Source organism: Ruditapes philippinarum, unplaced genomic scaffold (genome assembly GCF_026571515.1).
Source record: "Ruditapes philippinarum isolate M1 unplaced genomic scaffold, ASM2657151v2 ctg3429_1_1_1_1, whole genome shotgun sequence".
NCBI lineage: Eukaryota > Metazoa > Mollusca > Bivalvia > Venerida > Veneridae > Ruditapes > Ruditapes philippinarum.
Genome location: NW_026857503.1, coordinates 50,422 through 73,319, shown reverse-complemented (window position 1 = coordinate 73,319; position 22,898 = coordinate 50,422). Strand labels below are relative to the sequence as shown.

Below are 22,898 nucleotides of genomic sequence, written 5' to 3'. Positions count from 1 at the left end.
TAAGTTCCTGAATTTCCAAACAAAATGCATTTGACGCGAATAATACAGCATTGATGAGGTAATCATTTGGGAGTAAAAAAAATGTTTCTTACCCATAGTTAATGGTTTTTCTTTGCTACATTCACACGTGTCTTGACAGAAGCAGATTAATAACTCACGGTAAAGTCTTATAAATATGTTTACTTTTATTGATATTTTTCATTTTTATATTTATCTGTTAGAAAAAGGTTTCTCGTGTTGATTGTTTTGTGAAGCCGGTATAATGTGGTCATATCATGTAGTGACGCTTTTTCATATCAGTCCCTTCCTTCGTATTTTTTATGTCAAGAGCTTTGGTATTTCTTGAAAGGAAGCATGTTAAAAGAGGAAACTTTCTCTCGTTTTTATATATTGTAAAGGTCAATTTTGAATGTAGTATTGTTGACAAGGTGGAAACATTCACCTCTACTTTATGTATACATGTATTTTATTTCATATTAGATCAACATTAAAATGCATTTGTTAAAATCTATAAAAATATTATGAGGTTAACATTTAAAGTAAATCTTGGAGGAAATTCTCATAATGCATAATTAACATTTTATAGCTCTTGATTATTAAAGGGACTCCACTGAGGTTTAAAAGTCTAAAATCATAACATTTCAATTTCTTACATAAATGAGCTTGGGCACTTTAAACTGAATTATATGCAAACATAGTCAAGAATTATACTTTGAAATAAATTGAAAATCGTATCTTTTCTTAGCCCGATTCAAGTAAAAAGCGTTTAAACGCTTTTCATTTTGGGTCTTCTTTTTACAATTTAAAAAATTATTCTGGAAAAACGAAGCGCGCAAATGATCTTAAATTTTGCACAAAGATTAGTGGTCTAAACCTACATCAAATGGTACATTTATACGGAAAAATATTTTCAGTCCTATCATATGAGAAAATGCTTACAGTACTGTTGCTTAGTTCAAACAAATATGCTTTGGGATGACATTTTATTAAGAATTAGAGATAAAATGGGAATGTCTTTAACATACATATATCATTGAAGAATAGGATGAAAAATGGGTTGATCTGATTTTTGAGAACATAACATGATCCTACTGGGGTGTATTTGTATGTAGTCATTTGACATTTCCAAAGACAAAAGAAAACAACAAACAAAAGCTGATTAAATAAAATGATAGTGTTTTTTACCTTTTTTTATACAAAGTTCGATCTCATTCGACAGGACCCGACGAAAATGCATTGCTATCAATTATGCAGGTACGCTGCGCCCACTAAATGTCGTATTCGACAAAATGTACATATCACAATGAAAAATATGTAACTTTTATTATAATTGAAGAAATAGATAAAGATATTTCGAGAAAACAATTTATATATTTTTCTTTCGCTTAAGCTTGAAACGCACAAATACTTTATGAGCTTTCTGAAATTTGTGCATTTCATTTCATGTTTCATCATGTGTTCAAAACAGAGAAAGTTGTTTTAATTTTGGTGTTAGCTAAACCGTTGTTCATCAGTTTCAAGAAACTGTTGAATGGCTTGACATACCGATCCCTAACATAATTGAAAAAACTTCATTATTTCAATCTTTTAGACAAAAAATATTAGCACTTAAAATTGTCTTGAAGGCAAACAAGCACAGCATCAAATTGATTTGTAGTATTATCGTTCATTTGTGAACTAAATTAGCTAATGATTGATTGAGATGCATAGAGCAAGCAATGTTTAAGTTGTTTAAATTAATCACGAAATTTAATGTTAAATTTGGCAGACGATAATGAACATTTTGAGAATCATCTAAACTAAATTATACGCAATATGGTGAATTTTCTGATAGAGGTAAAAAACTAACTTAAAGTAAAACCGATTGCTACACATTCAAACGACAATTTTAATTTCAAGATATCTGCCTGATGCTCTAGAGGAAGCAAAGTTAAATGATACAAAAGCCTTCGGAACTTATATAAAAGTCCCATTTAATCTGATAACAATTAATCAGAAAGTTGGAAAAAGACATATCGTTTAATGATCGAGATTTATTAATTGGAAAATCAATAATGATTTGACTGAGAAAGTAATAACAAACATTTTAGATCTTGACATTTTTATAGCATTCATTTTTTTTTATCTATTTATATCTTTTACATTAGTTTTTATTTATGTTTGCTATATAAACATTTCCTTCACGCTATTATTTCTTTTTTGTTCTTTTTATTTAATTTACATTTTATTTTACTCTCAGTGAGTGATCATTGTAATCAACAAAAGAATAAGCAAACGCTCTTGCTATAAAATTACTCCAATCGTTGAATTTTATGCGGCAATCGGATGGGCTAACAAATCTGACTTTTAGTAAAGATGTCTCAAATTTACAATTTTTTTTATATCATAATTAAATTCCTCCATTTACTATGTTGCCTACATCTAGCGAAAATGAATCGATAAATGGTATCATATAAAGAGCAGTCTTCATTTATATTGATTTATTGAAAAGAAAATATAAAATGGAAAAACATTTATCAATATGATGATGATAATGATGATGATGACGGTGATGATGATGAACGTGAGCGTATTGTGGCCTTGGTCAGGAAGAAAGAATTGTAGTTTTCAACGATCAAATATATTGTTACCAAAAATCCTTTTTGGTTTCAGTTCATTTAATTAAAGTACATTTAGTTTACTATTAAGTATTATAGTAGTTTAATTTATAGGAAATGAGTACTAATATAGACTTTAAGTTTTCAATATGATAAAAAAATTACGCCCTTTTAGATGAAACCTTTACAAATTGGAGAATTTCTACGGCTTCAACCTTACCCTTGATTGATATAAATATCAAATAATATCACAGACGTTGGCAAATTGTTTTTTTTTGCAAATGTAGTGCAGTAGCAATAAAGGTTTTCCGTGGTACTGGGTTTTATTCTTTAATAAGGCCATTCAATACTGATGTTATTTCTCTATAATGACCGGTTGGGTCGGAAATTGAAACAATTACTTTCTTTTGACATTAAACCGCTACAATATCACCCTGAAATTTTGTTTCATTACTAATTAATATAAATGTTATTTGATCGATATTTGGCTTAAAACAATTATAAAGGAAAGTTACAAAATATTGACAACAGTATATTGTTGAAGTAATACGAAGTAAAAGAGTGTGTTAATGATATGATATTTCAACATAGTTGGTAATGTATATATAAAACATTAAGGTGGAAATATCAAAAGAGTAGTCGAGATGGATCTGCATTCTTGTACCCTTGTATATCAAATTTATTTTTCTTGGTAACAGGTGAGTTTTTTTTATAACTTTTCCAATGTTGCTGCTGTTGTTACTTGAGGTATACTATGTTGCTTTTTAGAAAGCTAATATATATGTCATGAAATGTTTTCAGATTTTAATGTCCATACTTATACGGTTTGCAAGCTGTTGAACTTACGAATGGTGTCATCAAGAAAACAAAGCAACTTTAACATGTGAAAAAAACGAAACACAATGTTTGTATTTTGTTAAGACAACATCAAATGTAATACATAATACAAGTGATAAGACTATGATTTAAATGTTCCAAATAAAGGATATTTAATAAAAACTAAAATATTGATACGTTTAGAAGTCAACACATATAATAGCTTTATTCAGGTATAAGGAACTATTAAATCAGATGAGGACTATATTCTAACACAAAATAAGTCAAGACACTTTACATTAACTAATATGATACTAACGGTGGATATGTAAATGACAGTCACCCGAAACGTAATAAATTGTATTGTATTAAATATTGTACTGTAAAACTGTTTATCGGGAAATATCAAACATTTCTTTAACTAGGAAACCATTTATCTGTACTTGTATTGTACATATCGTTTTATATACCATCGTGTCTTGTTACCCTTTCGTAACGTTAACCCCCTTACACCATTATTATAAACAAATAAAAAACATAACAGATAGAAAATAAGCCTTCAAAATGTCTATGAATTGACTGTTTTGATCTTAAATGTATTGTCATAATGACGGAGAAATATTTGTAGAACGGAGAATTATCAGTAGATAAAGTTTTATTGCCTCTGAGAAGCCATTCAATGCTGATAACAGTTTTGCTCTGATGGATGTTTCATTTTTACTTTTGTTATAAAAACAATAGACTTTCTTCATCCACTTTATTTGTTTATTTGTTGATCTTCTAATTGACACAGATTCCACCATCACTTGTAGATACTATTATTAAATTGAAAGAAATTGTCATTAAGGGAACTTGGTAATATTCATCGTGGCATGTAAATTGTTACACTTTATCAATGAAGGTATATAGTTAAACCAGTGAAAGAATGTTCAATCAAAACTTTTTTCATTCTGAGATAAATAAGATGTCCATAATAAATAATTATTCTATCCTTTTATAACAAGAATAATGATTTTTTTACTTTATATAATTCCAATTAACAGTCAAATAATAATCCTAAACCAAACAAATGATTTAAGAAGTACTGAATGATAACCTAAATTGTTAATTAACTCACCTGCCTGATGGGATAAGTACTATTCTAAATATCATTACTGAGTCTAGAACTTGAAGTGATTAAGCTTCGGGCAAGTCAGCCAATTATCCTCTTTGGCAACAACATTTCTTAGCTATTAGTGAACAGACAAGGCACTTCATGTTAGCGAAAGAGTTAGTTCATTTTAATTAAGGTATAATTATTCCGTTCACTGTATTCATTAATGCTCTTTAAGCAGCGGCAAGGTTGCTGTTAATTGAAAAGAAAAGAAAAGGTACAAAATCTCACTAATAAACGTTTTTCATTCCTTGTGAATCTTTTGAATTGTTCTCTTGCTTGTAAATTGGCAAGACAAGTCATATTAACGGTTCTATCACAGTTTGAAATGTTTCTAAATTGTTTCATATGCCATATTTGTTATTGAATCGTTAAAGTTTGCGTTGTAAACTCGGTGCTTTGGGATATGGACAGTGGCTTAAAATAGCCATACTGTCAATTAGCAGGCTCGATTAAACATAGTTTTCAACTTCATATAAAATGTCAAATAATTAAGCTTTGTAATCAGAATATTTTTTTATTTTTTTTTATTTTTTTTTATTAATTTTTTTTTTTGGGGGGGTGGAAGGGGTTGATACACGATTTATTTTATTCTAAATAAATACACGTGCTCCCCTGATGCGCCCCGGTTATTTCCTTATGTATAGAAGTATGTATAAGTAATAGAAAGAGGATATCTGATTTGTAACAGGGGGCATAGCCCCCGAGTATGAATCAGATAGCCGAGTGCTTTGTTGTTCTTTCTCTTTTGTATCATAGTCAAACGTAACAACGTTCCCTGTTGTCCCAGAAAAAAGTAACCAATGAAAGAGCTTCTGATTATAATATTTCTGCCGCCTTTCCTTTCTATGCCGTCATAAGAAGTTAACCACATCAAAATTGAGCCAATCAACGGGCATGCTCTGGAGTGCGGGTAACTGATACCTGCACTCTAGTTAACGCACTGTGCATGTATATGTATACGATTTAACTATGACAGTTTTTCAACAGAAAGATCCCCAAATTATGATACAAGTACTATTCAGTCACCTATAAGATGGTGGACAATCGTAGTTGTTTTAGTTATCAAGCATTTTCATTATCGGGTATCTTTATGTCATTTTGTAATAACAACAATTTGAACACATTGATTCTTGTTTTTATCACTTATACCATTTTGTTGTTTTGAGGACGTCCTCAGTTAAAAGGACCTGGCTTCTCTATGCAACATTCAACTTATGCAATAAATTCCTGAATTTCCAAACAAAATGCATTTGACACGAATAATACAGCGTTGATGAGGTAATCATTTGGGAGTAAAAAAAATGTTTCTTACCCATAGTTAATGGTCTTTTGTCTTTCCTACATCCACACGTGTATTGACAGAAGCAGATTAATAACTCACGGTAAAGTCTTATAAATATGTTTACTTATATTGATATTTTTCATTATATTATCTGACAGAAAAAGGTTTCTCGAGTTGATTGTTTTGTGAAGCCAGTATAGTGTGGTCATATCATGTCATGACGCTTTTTCATACCAGTCCCTTCCTTCGTATTTTTATGTCAAGAGCTTTGGTATTTCTTTTAAAAGAGGAAACTTTCTCTCGTTTTAATATATTGTAAAGGCCAATTTTGAATGTAGTATTTTTGACAAGGTGGAAACATTCACCTCTACTTTATGTATACATGTATGTTATTTTATATAAGATCAACATTAAAATGCATTTGTTAAAATCCATAAAAAATATTATGAGGTTAACATTTAAAGTAAATCTTGGAGGAAATTCTCATAATGCATAATTAACATTTTATAGCTTTTGATTATTAAATATAATTGTCTTTGCGTTTCTTTCATTTAATTGTACATGAATAATATTTTTGATTATCTTTAAAATATATAGACCTTTTTACAATACGATTTTCCATAGCAACGAATGTTGCATTTCGCGCATGCGCATTCTGCGTAGGGCAAAAAGCAATAACGATGTCTACAGTTTATCATACTTTAAGGCTTTAATAGATGCGATTTCATGTTATGTCACCCAAAAAATATTGATTTTGGGATGACTTAAGGCAGTAATTACTGAAAACGTGAATTTATTTTTTAACAGATCTACGAAAATGTGTGGGAGTAATAATTCAATGGTCAAAACGGGCACACACATGTCTTTGTTTAAGGTATCATTAGACGACTTTTCCATCAGTAATTTAAATTGAAACAGCAGGGTGTTAAACATAAAATTGTATTACCCCTGTATTACATAATATTACACAATTTGTATTGTACACGTCCTTTGAATAACTGGATTGGTCAGGCGGCAAGTGTCAAACAGATTGGCACGCGAACGTTTGTTCATTCAACCAGGACGTTTAAATATCACGATATGGTTAATCAGTTACGCTTATTAAAATGGTAATTTATGTAACTTTTAAATATACCAATCAATGTTTATGGATTATTAAAGAGAAAAATTGCGTGGCGTGCATTATTAAAAATAATATGTATTACGAAGAAGCGGATAAAATGTGTGTTATATCTTTTCCAAACAACCCATTTTAACTTCTCAAGATTTTGAGAAAAAAAAATTAATTATTTAAAATCTATTTATGTTACTTAAATTTTTCTGTTTGCATCACAGGCAAATCGGATAAAGGATATAATCAGGTATATTGAACACTAAAATGCATTATCACCTGTTCTGATATTTTTTTCTGAATGATAATTAATCTCCATTTCATGCTATATAATTTCATTTGTTTTTAAATGAACTATTTCAACAGCAAATAAGTTGACTTTTCATTTGCTTATAGATATATTTCCACATCTTCTTTAAAAAATAATGATCTCAGTGTCAGTTCCGTGATCGTATAAAATATCTTTTCCATGCCTTTTTATGGCATTCTTCGCCACAAAGCTATAAAGTCATCTTTTCTATATTTGTTGAAAGCTATTTTATATTATTTTCTAACTAACTCGGAATTGTCTATATATATATGAATTTCTACTATATTTCTATGTAGGGCGAAGTATTTCTTGCCCTACGCAGGTTGCGCATGCGCGAGAAAATTCTAATTCCGGTATATTTTTCATAGCAACGGACCGCGTCGTAAAAAGGTCTATACATTATATTTGTTAAGGTAAGATACCTGTTTATTACAGATTCGTATTGTTAATTAGTATTTTTAAGGTTAATTAATTGTCTTATCATTTGTACTAAGTAAATAATTCCAGAAGTCTTTAGCAACTTCTTTTGGGTAAATTTTTGAACATCAAACCTCCAGTACTTTTATGTGCTAAATGTTCAAATCAACTGTTGTGTGTGTGTGCGTGTGCGTGCGTGCGTGCGTGTGTGTGTGTGTTTTGATAGTGTTGTTAAGGCAATTTTTATTATTTCCATTGTAAATTGACTGGTTAAAATGTACAAATCGGGCAAAGAAGGGGCCGAGTGTTACAGTGACATTCAACCTAGTTGTTATTGCCGCGATTGTTAATTATCACGGTTGAACTTCTGAAGACATAGGTACTCGGTTCCACAACCTTCTATGATTTTCAATTTCTTTATATATTTAGAATTTTATATATACCAAATATCTTGTTTCATTTACGGATTTTAAAAAATTGTGAGCTTTGAATCCTAGTGCCTATGGTCTTATACAGTAAGTGATATAAATTATTATTTACTTGACACATCGGTAACAATACTTATCTCCTGTATTGAAGAAGCACAGACACTTTGGTTATGTCACAATGTGGCCTCTTCTTGACCCCCATATCTATAATTTTATTTTTATTCTGCAAACCGTTCTTTAATTTTTTAGAAATGCCCTCGGCTCTTGGTAAATAAAGCATATCTTTGATATAGTTGTTGATTTTCTTTTAAATATACAAATGTAGTCTATAGTCGGGCAAGCCAAAGCCCGGGCCAGTTTCACAGTCCTGTCCTTTGACTTTCTCAAATAAGCGAAAAATTAAAACTAGTTCTTTTATAAGTTGTAATAAATAATGCTTTTAGTTTTAATATTCATGGGTAGAGACAATGTATGGTTTGAAAAAATATTCTTCAAATATTTTCAATTACCTTCTTTTTTACCATACAGTGTTTTCCTTTACAAATTAGCATTTTCCTAATTAAGATTTTTCTCGGTTCAAATTCTTGACCCCCCCCCCCTTACTCTGCTTATTATTAATCAACTGCAGCAAAGACGGCTAAACATATTTTTGATGTGATATGAGACTCTTATACTTTTTTCCGGCTTGGGAGTTCCTGGACTCCTATGTTGATAGTCCTGGACCTAGTGAGAACCTTGTGATCCCAACTTGAGATATTGTAAAAAGTAATTCTAGAAAAAAAAATATATATTGTATAATTATATAATATATTACACACACATATACAATACAGTATAATTTTTTCCATGATTACTTTTAACAATATCCCAACACAGGGTTCTCACTATATCCCAATATTGTGCAGAGTCCGTGTGGGCTCTCGATCGTCAGTGCACTGTAACAAATTATACATGAGTTACTGCCCTTTGATAGTAAGACGCCATGTCATAATGAGAACAGTTTGTGTAAGTATTTTATCTAATTGATTAGTACAACAGTATACTATAGTATTAATATTTCTACTTTTGCTTAAGAATAGATTCATGTATTTAATTATATATATTATATTATAGTAAGATTCGTTTAGTTATCCTTAGCGTATTAAATACATATTGTGCTGTGTGGTCGTCAGTATGGTTTGACCCATTTTACAGACTATTCACGAATTCGAAAACGTACCTAAACGCCGTTTTCCGGTACATTCTGTACATAGCTCTGGGGAATTCACCTAGAGTGGAGTGTAATAGTGAACTCGATGTTTTCGGCCTTTTTTTAAAATTAAATTGAAATAAAACAGTTTTGTCTTTATAAGAAAATAATTAAATATCATTGTATGAATAATTCCATACAAAAAGTAAAGTATATAAATACACAAGTTTACGCAGAAAATAACCTTATTTATTATGGAAGATTCCACTACGTCTGTTTTAATTTTATTGATTTACAACATAAACAATTTATTTTTTGAAAAATTTGCAATAGATATTAAAGGAATATTGATAATTTTCAAGTACATCAATTTTTTTCACCTCAAACGGTACAATAATGATGAAAAAATAGAAATATCATGTAACTGTGTTATGTACTTCAGTTGGTGTAATTCCCCAGAGCTAAATCCTTAATGTACCGGAAAACGGTGTTTAGCTAGGTTTTCGAAAAGGTCAATCTATCTAAACTGTTACACATAATCATAACTGTCATTTTTATACATGGAAAATTGATTCAAACCGTTTTAATGGTTTGAAAGTACCTAGAGGAAACAAGACAAGCAATAAAGTGGGTCAAACTGTTCCAGCAATATTAATTTGGCTATTCTCACTCAATCTCACTCTCAGAAATACTTGTAAAATTCTTATAATTTTGTTTAATACTGTACTGGCATGCGAGTAGTTCCCGTACAGAAGCCGTACCGGTATTTTTCGTTTAAACTCTTGATTTTTACTTGTATCCTTTAAAAGTTGATATCAAATCAAGCACATGTATGAACAAGACAAAATATAAGTTTCAGTTAGGCAGTATGTATTTAACATTTTAAATCATTTTAACCTGTGCATTGTCAAAACGTGACCTTGTAAACATCGGGGGATGCCATCCTTGCGTGCATGCGCACAAATACCTACATATAAGGCCTGCTAAAGGGTTTCCACTAATACCACCAGTGTACAGATAAGTGGGCAATGAAAACCTGAACATTAATTTATCAGAATTTTACCTGTAAAACTACGTTATATAATTTTATGGCTTCAATGAGTAAAATAGCATGCATACAAGCACTCCAATGCATGCCAATGCGTTGGGGAAATGGTACCGGGCAATAGATACCAGCGTTTAGTCCTGAATTACATCTACTTACCTTTTTGGAAAATGGTCTCTTCAACAATTATAGATGAAAAATAGGTCTGATATAACAACATTGTATAATTATCATGGGTTATGTTTTATGTAAGGGAACTACTTCTCTTCATATAAAATAATGGATAATTTCAGTACCCCATATCATATGCAGGCCTCATAAGTAAGGGTTGTTCTATGTTTAGAACGTAATGGAATTTCCATAATTTGTGTGACGAGCTAAATGTTGAGGTGCAACAACCAAGTTTTTAGTGAGTGAGTGTTATGAAAAATAATTTTTAAGTTACTAAGATTTTTGTACGGGTACTGCTTGCATGCCAGTATATATACATTTTTTTCATTTTTTTTTTTGGTAAGTGCACAATTAAATAGTAAAAGGGCATTGCACAGATATCATAAACAATGATTTAATATAAATATGGACTGAACTTGTATATGATGCCAAGTTTATATTGGGCTGGGTCTGGCAAGTTGTGAGATTTTGGTTTGGAGTTACAATTATTTTTTGGCAAATGGGCACAATATATGTTTATTAAAAGCAATAATCAAGCCTTTGAATTTTTAGTTTAATATTTAGGCTATTACCATTTTGCAAAATTTAAGAAGTGTGTTTAATTTTTTCATGAACAGAGAATAAATATAATCTTTTTATTTTCTGGGTAAAATATTTAATGAAAATGATGCTTCAGCAAGTAGTACACCAGCCAGGGAGTTACATGCAGTAGCGTAGCTGGGCATACGCCAGTATGCCGTAGGAGTACTAATTGAGAGCAAGTTATTAAAAAAGAAGTCTTAAATGTTAAAAATATTTGTCAAAATCCGTACCCTAACCCTGTTACTGGTTAGGCATTGCCGAGAATTTTGACATTTGGGACTCTTCAGATAAAAAAAAAAGGATGTTGCTGTCAAAGAATTATATTGTTACAAGGCGATTTGATCTGTGTATCGGTATTTTTGGCTTCAAGTATGTTAAGATAGTGTTTTACTTTAGAAGTTTAAAAAGCGGGAATTATTCAAGTGGCGTTCACATGTAAAATTTCTGAGGAACTTAAATCCCAATATGTTAAAATATTCAATAGCAACATTTAGAAGATGAGCAGAAAGTTACTCTGTTAAAATGAGATAATGGCCCGGTGCTTATCATAATAATCTTTTTGACACAGAAGATATTATTCTCCACTGTGATGTTCAATTTTTAACTTCAACATCAATTTATACAACGCAAATCTTTTGACAAAATCAAAATTGGCTCCCAGCTCAAACGTATTCAAATGCACACGTCTTTGAAGATGAGAACCAGTCTGGCTCATAATAGTCGGAGCCATTCATTTCCCATATTCAAAGCACAGTGTATTTGAATACAGCAAAGCTAGGGAGCCAAATTGAAATTTGTCAAAAAATTTTGTAAATGGAGTAAAACGGTGATAATCTTGATGTTTATAATTTCGCCTGTTGCATCGTTTATATTGTTATAAGGTATATTTTGTTTAAAGTGCATAACTTTCTCATTCATCAAGGGATTTTGAAAATTCTTGGCTTAAATGTTGACAATAATAAGATGATATGTCATGCCCAACACCCAGACCCTTGCCTCCAAGGTCAAGGCCATACTAAGATGTCAAAGCTTAGCATGATTTTCTTTGGTTATATTTTGTGTGCAGTCCATAATGTTTTTTATTGTTCAAGGGATTTTGAAATTGCTTGGCACAAATGATTACAATAATGAGTCCATGTGTCATATGCAACAGCCAGACTCCTACCTTCAATGTCAAGGTCACACTTGAGTGCCAAAGCTTGACATGGACTGTTCTTGAGTATATTTTGTGTGAGGTATATAACTTTTTCATCAATCAAGGGATTTAAGATTTACTTGGCAAAAATGTTAGCAAAACTAAGATGACATGTCATGGGCAACACCTAGACCCTTACATTAAGGTCAAGGTCACACTTTGAAGTCAAAGCCTTAAAAAGTCTGTTAAAGGGGATGGTGCCAAGTCAGGTCCATGCAAATAAAATGTCTTTGGTGAATTGCAAACAGACCTTGATTTATGACTGGTGACTGGGCATGAAATATACCCTGTAACAGACCATATTCTGTCTTGATTTTGTATTTGTTGCATTTTGGGGCATTGAAATAGTGATAACAAGTATACAAATGTATTTCTGTTGACACATATACAGGAGTTATTTCATTATATTTCTTTAATAAATTTATTGCTACCTGCATGTGCAGATCTAGCATTGATGAAACTTTTGCTCCATCTTTTGAAATAGCATATTTTTGTGCTTCATATAAAACTTCTCATAGAATGTTGGTAACTCTGTTACAAATTCTTGTTAATCATGTATTCCATATTATTTTCTTGCAGAAATTGTGACCTGTGATGCAGTTGGAGTCAAGTTTTGCCACAGTATTGTACAGTACTTATTTCACTGATTGGGATACATTTTAATAAGCTGGACATAACTTTAATACAGTGCTGAATAAAGAAGAAGGAACATTTTGAGGACAGAAAAAATACATTTGTACATACTAACAATGAGTGAAAACTTGAAAATGAATACATATGAAAAAAAGAAGATGAATACAACTGAAAAAAAGTTTAAGTGTGCGTTTTGTGAAAGTGCATATAACTATAAGAGCGATTTAAAGAGACATATAAGAAAACATAGTGAAGAAAAACCATTTAAATGTAATGTATGCGAAAAAGGTTTTAAACAAAAGAGTCACGTAAAACAACATATGAGAATACATACAGGAGAAAAACCATATGAATGTAATTTATGTAGTAAGGGTTTTACGCAAATGAGTCGTATTATGCAACACATGAGAATCCATACTGGAGAAAGAGAAAAAGTAGGAAAACCATATAAATGTGATAAATGCGATAGTAAATTCGCTCGAAAGAATTATCTTACAATACATTTAAGAGTGCATACTGGAGAAAAACCATTTAAATGTAATATATGTGATAGTGCATTCAGCAGGAAGACAGTGCTAAAGGAACATATGACCATACATACAGGAGAAAGACCATTTCATTGTAATGTGTGCGATAAAACATTCAGACAAAAGATATGTCTGAAAAACCATATGAGAATACATACATTAGAAAAACCATTTGCATGTGGTCTATGTGATAAAACATTCAGACAAAAAGTACATCTAAAAACCCATATGAGATTACATACAGGAGAAAAAACATTTACATGTGGCGTTTGTCAGTGTACTTTTAGTACAGTTGGTGGTCTTAAGCAACATATGATAATACATGTTAATAATGGTTAAAAAACTATGTACATGTAATGAATGTAACTGTACAAATTACAATTGTGTGATTTCAGCTTTAGAACAACCAGTTTTAGACCATTTTTATTCTTGACTTTTTATGCTTCCCAAAAAATTCGGGGGAGCATATGTGATAAGCTCAGCAATTTTGGTCCAAATGAGATATTTTACAACTGTTTCACAGAAATAATCACCATATTGCAGGTTAAGGTCACAGCAGGACCTTGCAGCAAAATCGTGTCCGGCCCATATCTTCGTTATTTCAAGTTTGGTTTACAACTATTTCACAGAAATGATCACCATACTGAGATGACATGTCACACGCAACATTTGGGTTGTTTTTACACTTTGAACTTTGTCTGTGACATAACTCTGACACTAAAGAGGTAAAACCTTCCAGATAAAAATATGAAAATGTATTTTGGACACTTTAGTAATCATTTATTGAGGGATTGAAACACAAATGGTCACTATCATAACTACTGGTATAAAACATGAAATTTAGGTGAATATATCAAGGTCAAGGTCACTTAAGATGATAAAATATAGAACTTTGTCCAGTGCATATCTCCGCCATGCATGGTGGGATTCCAATAAAACTTCATAGAAATGTTCAACACTATGAGAAGCAGTGTCACGTGTATGAATCAGTTTTCTAGGTTAAAGTTTAAGGTCACACTTAGAGGTCAGTGAAAATAGCTTGTTTTGAGCCAAACTTCTACATTCATTAACTTGGCACAAATATTCACCATTGTGAGGCTGATTGCGCACATAATCCAGGTACCTGTTACCAAAGTCAAGGTCACATAGAGAGGTCAAAATTTGTGTACGGGGGACCATTTCGCCATCTCGTCATCATTTATTGATGGATTGTAACACAAGTAATAATTATGACTACAAGTGTGACACATTTAAATTAGGTTAATATTTGAAAGGTTAACGTCACTAGAGATGATAAAATATCCATATAATTTCCTGATTTTGCCCAGAGCACATTTCCTATATATGCATATCTATAATGCCCACATCTCTGTCTAAAGCTTTTGTGACGGGTGTATTTTGCGACAATGTTGCTGTTGTTAAAGATTTGTGTAAGCCTTTTATTTGCTTGCTTTGAGAAGAAGTAAAAAAAGAGTTGAGTGTTGCCCCCACTGGTTGGTTGCCCCCTCCCAGTGGTGGGTCTTGATGCTTATTGATGTTGTTAGATATTTAGTCATTGGTAAAATAAATGTTTATAAAGCAACAGTTTACCTTGTCTCTGATGTATTAAATTATTCCTGTGTCCATTTGTTTTAACAAAGGTACAAGTGACCTGTGTCATGACAAAACCAACATACTGGGTTTGCGACCAGCATGGATCCAGACCAGCCTGCTAATCCGCGCAGTCTGATCTGGATAAATGCTGTTTGCTTACCAACTCTAATACAAGTGGAGAAACTGACAGTGAACAGCATGGATCCTGATCAGCGCAGGCTGGTCTGGATCCATGCTGGTCGCAAACCCATTATGTCGTTTTTGTTGTGACGCTGCTCAAATGCTAATGACTTAATGCAAATTGGTGGTCTTAATGCATATGTACTAATTGGGTAACCAATGGTATTTAAACTAAGACAAACTGAAGCACAATAAAGGGTTGTTTATACGAGCAACTTACATAAATTTATACAATCCCTTATGCAGTGTTCTCCCCTTATCAGTACAATCTGCCAAACTGAGAGATGTTTGAACTTTATAAGGCAAAACACATTATAGTTAATTTTCAATGTCCTTAATTGATCTTATATATTTGACATGGACATGAAGAATGTTGCAGGGAATGGTGATTAGGGCTGTGTTATACAAACATAAGTCAATCAAATCCTATTTGTCAGTATAGGCTCCAGGGCCTTTTTAGCTCACTTGTCACAAAGTGACAGGGTGAGCTTTTGTGATGGCTTTTTGTCCGTCTTCCGTCCGTCCGTAAACTTTTACTTTAAATGACATCTCCTCATAAACCACTAAGCCAATTTCATCCAAACTTCACAGGAATGTTCCTTTGGTGGTCACCTTTAAAAATTGTTCAAAGAATTTAATTACATGCAGAACTCTGGTTGCCATGGCAACCAAAATAAAAAACTTTAAATATCTTCGTTTAAAAACCCTAAGAGTTAGAGCTTAGATATTTGGCATGAAACATCTTCTAATGAGTGTCTACCAAGTTTGTTCAAATAAAATCCCTGGGGTCAAAATTGGCCCTGCCCCAGGGGGTCATTGATTTTCCCTATATGCAAATAGTAAAAACTTAAAAAATCTTCTTTTAAAGAACCCAAAGAGTTTGAGCTAAGATATTCAGCATGAAACATCTTCTAATGAGTGTATACCAAGTTTGTTCAAATATAAACCCTGGGGTCAAAATTGGCCCCACCCTGGGGGTCATTGATTTTCCTGACATGTGTATAGCAAAAACTTCAAAATCTCCTTTGAAAAAAAAACCAAATAGCTAGAGTTTAGATATTAAGCATGAAACATGTTGTAGTGAGTGTCTACAAAGTTTGTTCAAATAAAAGCCCTGGAGTCAAAATTGGTCCCACCCCGGGGGTCATTGATTTTCCTGATATGTGTATAGCAAAAACTTCAAAATCTTCTTTGAAAAAACCCAAATAGCTAGAGTTTAGATATTAAGCATGAAACATCTTCTAGTAAGTGTTGGCAAAGTTTGTTCAAATAAAAGCCCTGGGGTCAAAACTGGCAGCCATACCCCAGGGGTGTCATTGTTTTTAACTGTATGTGTATAGTAAAAACTTTAAAAATCTACTTTTAAAAAACCCAATGAGCTAGAGCTTAGATGTTTAGCATGAAACATCTTCTTATGGGTGCCTACCAAGTTTGTTCAAATTAAAGCCCTGGGGTTTAAACTGGCCCTGCTCCGGGGGCCTATATACAGGTGAGCGACCTCAGGGCCATCATGGCTATATATACAAAAATACAAAAGTTTAGCTGTTAACAGTATAGAGCCTGGTCAGACTACACGGTTGTGCAGGCTGGCCTGGCTCTATACTTGTGACAAAGGCTGATCACTTTTGGTTCTAGCAGGTTGAGGGTTAATTACAATTAATGTAATATAAATCTGTGATGTCAACAAGCAAAACTGTAAGAGTCACAAGATGAATAACAAATATTGGCACAATATTTGTGTTTGAATATATTCCATTTATCACATAGACGTATGCCCGGTATATAATTGCCAACTTAAGACAGTGATCTTGAAATAATCAGACTGGCTGTCAAGTCTGTAAGTAACTTCCCTATTGAGTTTCGAACCTTGGTCGTCTGCTACTAAAACTAGGTGTGTATGGGTAAATATTTATCTGAATGAGGCAGTTGCCTGTCAGTCCTGATAGTGTTTAATGTTTCTTAAACTCAAAATATACGACTTGAACGTTTGTTTCTCTCTTTATTCTACCCTTAAACATTTGATAAACTATATTTTTCTGACCTCTGAATTGTTCTTATATAAGAAAATATAGGTTAATAGGCATTATTTAAAAAGATCATGTCATTTGAGAATTAAATCACGGTGATTTAATGCATTAGTTTATATATAATACCTGTCAACTTACCTCATTTATCGAAGTAAACGTAATGTCTCCATTGGATACAGCAAAAGAAAGAGATAATATCTTGTAAAAATATCAACGTTTCCAGTATTTTATTTCATATAAAACGTACGGTCTGCCGAGTTTTATTTCTCGAGTTTTTAAAAGCAGTAAATTCAAATACAGAACAATATTCAACACTTTGAAACAATAATTGTCGTTAATTAAAGCTGCATGCCTCCAGATGAGCCAAAAGAAATCAAGGAAATCATCTTTGAGAAAAATGAACAATGATTTTAAGATTTTTTACTTGGATTGAATGTTTACAATTCGTGAATTTCCTTTCATTGTTCATTTAACAATATTTTATTTTTTCAAATAGATTTACAATTTTTTTATGTAAATTAATTAGCATTGATTAAGGAGGCGTACTTGCGATACAGTGCCAGAAACAACTTAATTATTTAAAAAGAATGACAGATTTTCCCCCGACTGTAATGATATACATTTAGTATTCACGACAGCCAATGATTATCTTTTAATTTTGAACTTCTCTTAATATTTAAATACATTGTAGTACTGTGAGAAATACAGACTATATCTCATCGATCTATTTCAACGCTTTATCATATACATGTACGAGTACATGTACGAGTACATGTATAATAATGCTGTTGGAAATGTTGTTTGTAATTCGTTCGTAAACCGGAGAGTTAAAGTTCTCATAAACTTAATTGACAGTAGTTTAAAATTACAAAGATTTCGATCAGTACTTTAAATGTATCCCAATGCTTAACACATATATTTTGTGAATTTTATAAAATTATCATTTTTGCATTCGTTTAAAAAAAAACACCTGTCCTTAAAACATGCATGAAAGTTAAAAGTTTAAATAAGACTTGATCTAAGAGCTTTTTACATTTTTTATTTGAGCCGCGTCACGACAAAACCAACATAGTGCGTTTGCTACCAGCATGGATCCAGACCAGCCTGCGCATCTGCGCAGTCTGATCAGGATCAATGCTGTTCGCTTACCAACTCTATTACAAGTAGAGAAACTGATAGCGAACAGCATGGATCCTGATCAGACTGCGCGGATGCGCAGGCTGGTCTGGATCCTTGCTGGTCGCAAAACCATTATGTTGGTTTTGTCATGACGCGGCTCGTATGTATATGGCAAAGAGATGCTGATATTGTAACATTTTGTTGTTAGAATGTAAAGTGACAAATTCCTGAGCTGATAATGGCAAGAAGTGGATGAAATGCTATTAGATTGGGTCAGAAAATCTTAATTATAATGCTCCCTTTCATTACTACAAGGAACGGAACGTGTTCCTCATGGGAAATAAGTATGGTCATTAACTCAGCTCATGTGATAGCGGGTTCATTTCCGTTTAACATTAATATACGAGATCATATCATGCTTCGGAAGGACTTCTCCTTCTTTTGATTGAGATCAAAATTATATTTTTGTTTGCGTTTTAATGGAACAGTGTAAAAGGTCATTTAGTGACTTTCTAGGTTTACTAGTAAAAAAAAAGAAGACCTCCTGTACTCATTTGTGAAGTTTTTTAGAAACGACGCTTGGATAATTATTCAAACATTGCTTTCCTCTCACAGTAAATAGAATTTCTAAATCTGTTCTTTTCACGGTTTGAAATTCTTCCAATATAGCCAGTGTTCAATATATTAATTAATGTTTTGCAATTCATAAATTGTTTTGTTGCACACAAAAAACGCAGGTATTTGTCAAAAATATGATAAAAAATTGGTTTGGCAAAATGTTACTGTTTTTAAATATATATTGAATGTTTGTCTACAAACGTGAATTCGCCCATTTTTCTTAAACATATCCTTTGTGGATATCAAATTTTACCTTGTTCATTAGACTGGATAAAACATAAAGTAATAAAACGCCGTATGATAAAATTGAAAACAATAAAAGTGAAAGTGATATCTTTGTGCCAATTGCAGATCTTGATATTTCAGAGGAAATGTTTGCGTGATAAAAACAATAATTTTCGCATCAGAAATATTGATACAGTTCTCAGATTGACAAGAATGCTCTGTGCAAAAAAGAAACCATTTCCCATTCATTTATCATCATATGAAAGGACCCCAACTCTGAAGTGAATAAGTAGAAAAGGTGACAATATCATATTTCCCTCTTAAAGTGTCAGATACCTTATTCCATCTTGCTGCGTGCGAAATTATTAGGTTTTTTCAGTAATTTCTCCACCGATAGTGTAATAATTGTATTATAATACTTATAACACATGATAATAGGATTAAAGGGGACTCCACGAATATTTGGCATTAAGGAATTAAAAATACATTTCCGAGATTTGTGTGCCAATTCTTATCTATAGGTCAGAACCAATACCTTGTATGCAAGTTTTTTCATCCCGTTTTTTCAAGAATGCATAATGACCAAAAAATAAAAAGCGTCCAACGCTTTTAACTCAAATCGGGCTGAGAATTGCACTTACTATCAGTTTTAAATATTTTTTTTGTTATTTTTGTTGATTATCCTTAGCATTATCTTTTCATTTAAAATTGTTCGATTGAATCAAATTTTATGTTTCAGATTTTTTTATCTCAGTTGAGCTCTTTTAAGTGTAACTGTACGTGGTACGCATATCTGACTTAATATTACAACTTGTCGGTATGTGTTAGTGTAAATATACGTGGTAAGTGCTCATGTCTATGTGCAAAAAAAAACACACCAAAAACAAACAAACAACAAAACTTCCATAACTACTACGTGTCTATGTACCCCGAGAATATGAGTCTTTAAAGCTGCATGGCTTCATGAGCCAAAATATTTCAAGAAATCAATTTCAAGAAAAAAAAAATTTTCTAACATTTTAAGAAAAGTAGAAATATTCCCAATTCGATAAATAATTTTCATGTTAATATATGTCATGAAAGTGACTGATTTTTGCAGTATTACTCAATTATATTTATACTGCGTGGCTTACGCAGTAAAGGCTTCTTTTGCATATACATATTTGGTCATTTTGGCAAAGTTTAAGTGCCGTTTGTAATGTTGAAAATTCCTGTCTTTGTTTACTGGAAAATATTTTACTTTTTAACTTTCTTTTTACATTCAGAAAATTTTCATACAATAAATGAGCATGAATCTGGAAGTAGGCTGCTTTAAGTTTATTTGACCTTCACATTACGTTTGGACTTTGTTTAAATAATCTAACATTAGCATGAGAATAACATGAAAAGACCTTCAAGAACGTCTCAAATGTAATCAGTTATTGACTGACGATACATAATTATTGAATTACTGTGAATATCATCAAATCTAACAACAATAAATAGAATCTAGTGAACATAACAAACTGAAATAAAAATAATGCGCTTCTTTTATGGAATTTCCATTAACGTTGAAGCGTTAGAAAGACGCGCTGATTACATTATACATCAAAATCTTTTTAGAAATCTGTTCCCGCTATCTTCGTAGCTCACAAAGTGTGGAAAAGAAATCACGTTAATTTCCGCGGGGTCAGAACAATGTAATTAAAAGATTCACTTTCATTTTCGGGGAATAGAATTAGGTCCGCTGGGAAATAAATTGTTGCTAATAAACCGTGCAAATGTGTGACCAGTCAGTTAAAGGATAAAATAGGAAAACAAGAAGTTAGAGGGCATTGACTCAAACACTGTAAATAAAATAATGGTCAAAATTAGTTATTGGCACCATGGTGCTGGAACAAAGCGACAATACTGGCATCAGAGCTTATTAAGGCCAATTAACACTGAAATTTATGCTATTGTTTTCATTTCTAAAATACTTTTAATTTTTGGTGCCCTGCTACAATTTTCGAAAATAAACATATAATTGACATATTTTGCTTCTCTTGCATTTTTGGTAGTAAGTACAGTTATAGTGATCTATAGTATTTTGTACGAAAGTCAATATGCCACTCTGTTTACGTTTTGGCAACGAAATGTATCTGTTATACTTTAAATCTTTCATAAGACATGTCTGCCTCTTCTAATATATCAAATTTAATTTATCAAATAGTTTACAAGTCTAAGATGTAAGTGCTATATCGTAGGCTTGTTTGAAATTTTATATTTATTCTACGGTTTTACTTGCCTGAAATAATTCTCGCGCTCTTGATTTATAGATAATACGAATGTTAACTGGTCGTTTTGGTTTACTTTCTAATAAGCGTTAACAATTTGAATCATTTTTGTGTAACTGTTTGCAAACTTACTTATATACATGATTTCTCTATTTGTATTACATATAGTTTTACATGTGTTTTTTAAAACATTTTTTTAAAACATTTTTTTAAAACATTTTTTTCTAAACACTCCTTAAAAGAATGTATGAACGCATATCTTGTTTAGTCAAGCTTGTTCGGCTATATATTTCATATATACATTCCAAGTTGATCTTAATTTCTATAAAGAGGATATTTAAATCTTCAATATCGACTAAATTGTCATTTCATTTACGAATATTCAATATCATTGGTGATTAATACGCAGAATCAGTACATGTATTATCATAACTTAAACATGAACGCCCATTCTTTCACAAGCGATCTCCTAGGGTGTAACGTCACCTTAAAACTATCTGGCAACAAAAGACATAAAAGTACCATGTAATTATCATCAACAGATCTGAACTTTTGACACTTGGCAAAGTCATTGATCGTCTAATTGTAACGGATTCAAAATCGTGCACGCCTGCGTCGTAATTGACCGCGCGCGTGCCAAACACCTGTCGTCTGCTGACCAAAGATCGTCTGCTGCTGGTGGTGGTTATTATCAACATTAACACCGCGTTTAAGATAACTAATGAAGGACATTGATACGAGATTGAACCCCATACAACAAAAACAGTCACTTTGTTTAGTTAGCCAAATCAAATGAAAATAAAAAAGAACACAGGGCATTCGTTAAATCAAACCCTGGCAGCGGTACTAATTCAGTCCTGGCATGTACAGAAAACAAAATAGGATTGTAATTTATCGAACTCTTTTCTTCAGATGTCAACAAATACAAATGTACAAAAAAAGATATTTATTCGACGAAACCCATTGATTATTTTCCACAGATATCAAATGAAATAGAAATCTATCAAAGCATACTGGATTTACTAATGTCTTCATTACGGTCTTTGTGCTTGGGAATATTTGTGAGCAATACCCCTAGGAAGTTGTTCAAATCTTTTATGTCAAAACTTTAATGTTCTTTGTTAGTTTAAAGATTTTGGGATCGAGTATAAGCATATCAAACAAAAAGTAAATAAAAATAAAGCACGGATATTTGAGAGCACGATCAGGGTGTGTGTTACTGGCACGATAAAGTACGAGTTTGTCGGGTTACAAACGGTAATAATAATAATAATAATAATTATAATAATAATAATAATAATGATGATGATAATAATAATAATAATGATAATATACGGAAAGAAGAATATCAAAAAAAAAAAAAAAACATTTTGAACCTGTTTATGCTTCACTGAAGCTTACATTTTAGTAGCACGGTTACTC

The 22,898-nt window shown here is 31.9% G+C and overlaps 1 protein-coding gene across 1 annotated transcript; it reads left to right on the top strand.

Moving 5' to 3' along the window:
• Positions 1–9,081: 9,081 nt before the first annotated feature.
• On the top strand, positions 9,082–15,033 carry LOC132749971 (gastrula zinc finger protein XlCGF8.2DB-like). The gene is made up of 2 exons (XM_060739918.1): positions 9,082–9,122; positions 12,879–15,033. Exon 2 carries the CDS (start codon positions 13,049–13,051, stop codon positions 13,796–13,798), a length of 750 nt encoding a protein of 249 aa, XP_060595901.1. The 5' UTR covers positions 9,082–9,122; positions 12,879–13,048; the 3' UTR covers positions 13,799–15,033.
• The last annotated feature ends 7,865 nt before the right edge of the window (positions 15,034–22,898 follow it).